This window comes from Charadrius vociferus, unplaced genomic scaffold (genome assembly GCF_000708025.1).
Source record: "Charadrius vociferus isolate BGI_N301 unplaced genomic scaffold, ASM70802v2 scaffold560, whole genome shotgun sequence".
Taxonomy (NCBI): domain Eukaryota; kingdom Metazoa; phylum Chordata; class Aves; order Charadriiformes; family Charadriidae; genus Charadrius; species Charadrius vociferus.
The window spans coordinates 720766-727852 of record NW_009646459.1 but is presented as its reverse complement, the minus strand read 5'-3'; the positions used below and the strand labels follow the sequence as shown (position 1 = coordinate 727852).

The following is a 7087-nucleotide window of genomic DNA, read 5'->3' as shown; positions in this document are numbered from 1 at the left end:
CCCTTGGTAAATCCATGTTGACCACTTCCAATAACTCCCCGTTCCTCAATGTGTTTGGAGATGACATCCAGAATGAGTCGCTCCATTACCTTCCCAGCGAGCGATGTGAGACTAACTGGTCTGTAGTTCCCTGGGTCCTCCTTCTTCCCCTTTTTGAAGATTGGAGTGATGTCGGCCTTCCTCTAGTCCTCAGACACCTCTCCTGTTCCCCATGACCTTTCAAAGATGATGGAGAGTGGTCTAGCAGTAACATCTGCCAGCTCTCTCAGCACTCATGGGTGCATCCCATCAGGGCCCATAGACTTATGGATGTCCAGCTTGGCCAAGTGGTCTCTGACCCGGTCCTCCTCAACTGAGGGGAAATCTTCCTCTCTCCAGACCTTCCCCCTTGCCTCCAGGGTATGGGATTCGTGAGGGACAGCTTTAGCAGTGATGATCGAAGTTTTAAGACAGTTTTTTCTCCTTTCTGCTTTTCGACTTGTGATATTGCTCCAGTTACTGGTTTTTGCATGTTTTTTTCCTAAAAACATCTAAGAGACAGTTATAATTAGTTGAAAGAATTGGATAGGTTAGCTCTATTTCTGGTAAGCGAAACCATCTCCCCTAGCGCAGAAGACCAAAAGCAAAATGGAAATACATAGAACATAAACATAAGATTTTACTGAGAGAAAGGAAAAAAACCTCAAAGCTCCCCAAAACACAAAACAAAGCAAAAAAGCATCTTGAACTGAAGACAAAGATGACACAAAACTTGGAATTAATTTGTGAATAACTCAGAAGGAAAACTCTCTTAGATTTCTGGTAGTTCTGAGACTTTAAAAGATAAAGAAATACCTGAAGGTTTCTAACTAACAGCCAATTATTTTGAAGAAGAAATGAATACAGCCATTTCCCTAGAAAACAGGGAAGTGGGTAGTTGAAGATTGCATGATCAGAAAAAAAGCAAAAGCCTGTCAATATTGGTTTTGTATCCAGGTCTGTCTAGAAACCGTTTAGGAAGGAAGTCTGTCAGCAGCCCATGAGTCTGAATTTACCAAAGAAGAAGCAAAAGAAACAACAAAGAACCCTAAACCTAGCCAGTCACATTTATTTAAATTCAGTGGAGCAAAGCAAACAGTGGCGCAAGAAACCTCTCTAGGATTGGCAGGGGTAAGTAAATGAAATAGATTGACCCTCATCAACAAGATGGCATGGTAGAGAAACTCAGAAGTTTTTAAAATAAAAGGAAGCCATGGTCCATGTATTTGCGGGCCTGTACAGCACTCCCATAGGTCTCTTAATAACAATTAGTAATTAGCATTATTGTTTATAAGCACAGACTTTTACTATGACATACCAGAATAAGAACTTCACCATTCAAGGCAGTGGTATTACTGGAAACAGTCCCATTAGGGGTCTGGCAATTTTTAAATACAATAAGGCATTCTGATGAATGTGACCATAAAAAAAAAAAAAAACAAAAAACAAAACACAAACCAAAACCAACACAAAACAAGCAAACAAAAACTTCCCACACAACCTCAATAAGTCCCGTATATTCTAATGTCAACAAACACGCACACAGTTCCAACTGAGCACATGCACATCCCACGTGTGGCAGGCAAGGTTGTCATCTAAGAAGTGGAAAATTTCCTTCCTGACTTCCACGTGGAGAGCAGTTAATTCAGTAACATGTTTTATATTTGCTCATGTAAAGCAGCACACAGCTTCATTCCCTCAAAATGGATACTTAATCTCCTTGGTCTAGAATGAGGCCATGTTCTCACTCAACAAATAACTTAAAAAACAAAAATTACCAAGAAAAACCTATGCCCTTCCAGGGAGGAAGCAGAAGGTCTGATGTTACGTGCCCAAATGTCTAAGCGTATGATGCTACATGCTCATGCATGGGCAGCTAAATCACATTTTTTGACTGAGTGAACACCAGTTCCTCCCTCAGGTACTTTGAAAGAAGCCTCTCCTCTGGTGACTGTGCTTTTACTTCAATTGGGTTACTTAAGAAACTTTCTCCTTCCTCTATTTCTAACCGTCTAGCAGCACTAAACTCTTGGAAGCCAAGAATTCTAGCTCTAACTTCAACGTCTGTGTGGACTTAACTGAAATCAGACAGAAGGTCCAAAGACAGATACAATTAGTCTGGTCACATAATTCTCATTTCCTTGGAAAATCACATCGAAAGCTCTGTTCAGGAGTGCCTAGACCCAGACTTTGTGCACTGGCCCATAATTAAACATGGTTGTTATGCAGAAGGATGTAATATATTTTGGAATGTTTTGAATTAGTGTGTCTATAAAATAAACTCCTAAAAATACATCTAGACTGTCTATAAATTCTATCCCTTTATCACCTGCATTAAGGCTAGCACAATGGAAATCAGTTACCAAAGTACTGCATCTTTAAAGTTAAATTTGATTGCAATAAAAAAGTACTTTTAAAAGCCTAAAGTAATGTTAATAACATCAGATCACTGTTAAAATAAAGCACCTGCTATAAGCAATGTCTTGTATGCTAAGGTTTAAAAAAATGGAGAGAACTATATTACGTCATTTTCCACATCTTCACATGCAAACATGCAATGAAAACCAATAATTACTCTTCACTGTGTCTTCCATTTGTCCTAGCCACATGACTTCCTTCAGTAATTCCCAAGGTTCATCTTACTGTACTTGCTTTTGCATTCCCCTTTTCTGACATAAGTTAATTACCTGTCCTGTAAAATTCATTTGGCATTGTAGTATTCTTTCATTCAGAAAAATACTAGTTTTATTGACACACGCTCATGCTAGGGCAATTTTGTAAGACAGAAGGACACTACATTACTACTTACTGAAAGTAAGAAATGTTTAGGAGATGCAACGTGACGACCTCTTTCTGAAACGCATTTTTACTCAGTATTCTGTTTTCCTCCTTAGGAAAAAAGTAATTATTCATAGTGCTACAAAGATCTGTTGTTAATTGCAAACATATGCATTGTCATCTTACCAGGGTATTTTAAAAAACAAACCAACCCACAACAACAGGACTGAATTCCTATTCTATGATCTTCATCCTGAACAGCTATATAAAAAGGTCTTCCCAGTGGGCTAAGTGCATACTTTTTTTTTTCTTTAAATGCAAATAAGTTGAAATTTCTAATGTTGCGCTAAGTGGAGAAGGAAAATAGAGTGATTTTCAGGCAATATAGTACACATGTTAGTTTGGAAGATGATGGAAAAGTTGCTGTGGACTAATTTTTTTAAATCTCTGTCACGTCTCCAGTTCAGGTAGGCTTAAACAACTTTTTTCTTCTGCATATTTGTCCTACAGCAAAACCCAACATCATCCAGCAAGATGTGACTGACTGGTGCAGTCAAGCAACCAAGAAATATTTTTAAATCTGCCTTTTTAAGATTGACATATGGAATTTGGAATTCCACAAATGGAATGCTGTATTTTCCCTTCCTCCAACATCACCTGATTTCTTCCTCCTCCTGTTTGAAGTTTTATTTTCCTAGACTTTGACTTTAAGTTAATTAAAAAATATTTTGGACAGCAAAAAAAGAGCTTTCACTACTTCTCAGCTATCAGATGTTTTTTTATTTCTCTGTGCCTCACACGTACATCCCTTTTTTTCATTTATTTATCTTAATAATCACATTAACTCAATCACAACTTCTCAAAGAAGTCAAGAGACAGGCTGCTGTTAACTTCTATCTTGCTTTTTGACAGTCTCTGTTACCATATGGAAAGAAGCGTTTGTAAAAGTAGCTGATTTAGGCCCTCACAGAAGACTATCCTCAGAGACTGTAAATCATGCTGTACTGTAACTGGCTGCTTAACCAATACTTGATTTACCAATTTCCACTCTATGACATTGACAAAAGTGACATATAGATAATCGACCAATTCCAAATTGTGGAGTTTAGACAGGACTATAATAATTCCTTGAATTACTAGGTTCCTCAACACCTATAGGATTTATGTTTAAAATATACCCAAAACACGCTATGATACCTTCCAACTTCAAATTGAGGATGAGACAAAGTATCCCATGGAACAAACCACCTGGAATTAGGATCAAATTTGCCTGCTCATTTAAAGTTAAAGGTCAAGCATGACTATATAGATAAATACTTCATCCAAGCAACTTCTAATCAATACAAAAAAAAAACCCTTCCTGTCTCAATGCAGCATCTATGGTAAGTCAGATCATTTATTTAAATACTTGCAGTTGACAACAGCAATAAGAAAGCTCTTTAAATACCTTCTATAAAACTTGCTTTTATATGTAAACATTAAGAGGGTTAAGTGGCCTTTTTGGCCATTCTATACATATATGAGTTATATTTTATATGAGTTATTATATTTTCACACACGTCACACAGGGAAGACACAGTGCCGAACAATCTGTTCTTCACTACAAAAACATTAAATGAAGATATTCAGCAGCCAGAGAATTCCAGGGCCCACAGAGAAAAAAAACCTGACCTGGTCAAAGCACAAACTGTTTACAAGAAAAAGAAAAAAACAAACAAACAAACAAACAAAAACTAATAGAATGGCCAGAGGGAAACAAATTTTTCAGGGAAAAGAAGGTATGCGACCGAGATGGGCATATGAAAATGTGGAGGAGCACACTGGACAGTTTCTGTATGGTCACTGGACACACCTTTACAACACAATTATGACAGCAGAATCACAACTCCTCTGGTTATCATTGTTGCTGACAAGTGTTTTTCATTACAGGGCTAAGATCCTTTAATGAAAGGCAATTACAAGATTTATAGTACTTTGCATTATATCCATCACCTAAATGAAAGATTAAAATGCAGTTGTCTCCTGCAAAGTGACCGGAGTGACACGTGGTTATTTTCATGTTGTCTCTCAAGAGTTTCTCTCTGTGTAAGCAAAAATGACTTTGCTTCCCAAATGCCACTGAAGCTGAGCTTGCCAAACTGCGTTCTCACTGCTTAGCACTTTGTTACCTTTAATAAAGCAGCACAAGACCAAATTCTGCCTCTCTCCAACAACTGTAAAATAGCATTATAATCTTCTGAATCTGAAGGCACTGGCAGCACAACTATCACCAAGAACACAGTTTAGTCAAAATAGTGTGTTACGGGAGCGTATCCAGCTCAGCTCTCAGACCCCAGAACGAGAAACACTTTGCTGCTAATTAAGTCTTTGAATTTCGTTCTTAATGGCAAGGTAAAAAAAAAACAAAACCAAAAAATCAGCAAGAGGCAGTGAAAACATATTTCTTCAAATAGATTTTGATTATCATCATTATTCATCAAAATATACACATCTGAAATAGGATTAAGTATATCCACAATCACATTTGCTGTTTCTCTAACTGTCACCTTCTTAAGGATCTAAAGGCATTTTACAAACAACTTATTAAGCCTTAGAATATTTTTCTTACATGGGAAAGAACTACCCTAAAACCTCAGCTCTCTGAAGTCCAAAATTTGTTTTTGCTAACACCACCTGTTCTTTTGTGATAAAATAAAAGATTTTTAATTTCTCAGTCCTTTATTTTAAACAACATTTTCTATCCCTCTTCTCTATAACTCTAAGGAGAATAAACAACACAAACCAACTTAAATAATAAAAAATCCCATTATATTTTTTTTATTGTTCATATGCAATCATATCTTTCGAATGAAAAGTACGCTATCAATTGTATTTTCTTTACGTTGTACTTCAGTCAATAAACCCGTACATTCTACAAATTACTTCTGCCTTGATACTTCCTACATAGTCTTTCCTATCTTAACACTAAAATTTCTAAGATTTACCGAACTACTGGAGATCCCTCTTAATTTAAATAAATATCACCCGATAATTTGCTTACTTATTCTTCATGACACTTGAGCAACTGGTGCAACAGATGGATACAAAAGATGCAACTGAAGCAGAATTTTTTTTATACAGCTCTATAATCTAAGCACTGAAACAAAAATGTAATTGAAACTAAAAAACAGTTGGAGAAGACATTCTACATTTTCAAGTTATTTAAGACATAAAGGTTGCTACCAAATCCATAAAAGGGCTCTAGATGGTATGTTTCAAAGCATACCAGTATCAAGCAGATCTGATGTTTTCCTACAACAGACCCAAAATTCCTCATTCTGGAGCTCTATTGACAAACCAGGCTCTGTCTGCATATTCCTGTCATGCACAGACTAACTCTGCAACTTAGATTAAAAAAAAAAAAACACTTTTTTTTTTTTTTTGGCACTTATTGCCAGCTTGCAACTTTGAAAATTCTCCCTTCCTAGCCAGCTTCATTCTGTCCCCGACCACCCTGACCCTCTTTCCACTAGGAACTCCCCGTTCTTCTGTAGAATCAGACGGTGGGGCACCAAACTCCCCACAAGACATATGGATTTTTAAGGTTCTGCCTGTAGAAGGTTATGACTCAGATAACTTGTGTAAAAACTGAAATTTCACAAGCTGAAACTAGAATTTTCTTTGTACTTGCTTACCTCGTTCTCTTTGGATATGTACTGTATCTTTAGAGTATCCATGGCTCTGATCATTGCTTGCATGGCAGTAAATATGTTTTGGTAAACCAGTTTTGTGAAGCCTTTCCTGTCTTCTTCTGTATAACCTGATCCATGAATAATCCTCATTTGTTTAATGAACGTACTCTTGCCACTTTCTCCTGTGCCTGGGGAAGGGAGAAAGAGGAGAGAGACAAAAAGTATTGTACTTGCAAATCCTGGCAGTTGAGAATATTTGTAAATATACACACAAGGATGTACACCTTATCTGAGCATGCATAAGAGTCACCATTAACTGAATCTTCCATTCTCCATAATCTATATTGTTTTAGTCATAATATTTGCATTGCTGGGTGTGGGAGGGTTTTTTTGGTAAAAGATATATAAAAGTATCTTATCATAATACATCTTACAATGTTTAATCTAAGCATCCTATAGGTAGAAATCAGATTACTAAATAAGGAACATATGTGAGTATAAAACAAAGAATTTTTTTTGGTGTGAGGATCAAATTCCTCAATATTGAGAACTTTGTATGAAGTTTATGTACCATTAACACCTTAACAATAAAGCCTGCACTAAACCTGAACTTAGGGAAG

At 36.7% G+C, this 7087-nt stretch overlaps 1 protein-coding gene across 1 annotated transcript in view; it reads right to left on the bottom strand.

Moving 5' to 3' along the window:
* GNA14 (guanine nucleotide binding protein (G protein), alpha 14) overlaps nt 1-6650 on the bottom strand; it is a 46179-nt gene extending 39529 nt beyond the window's left edge. The window contains exon 1 of the mRNA XM_009882700.1: nt 6471-6650. Within this exon, the coding sequence (XP_009881002.1) occupies nt 6471-6617 (147 nt within the window). The 5' untranslated portion in view covers nt 6618-6650. The remainder of the gene's footprint in view (nt 1-6470) is intronic.
* Between the last annotated feature and the right edge of the window lie 437 nt (nt 6651-7087).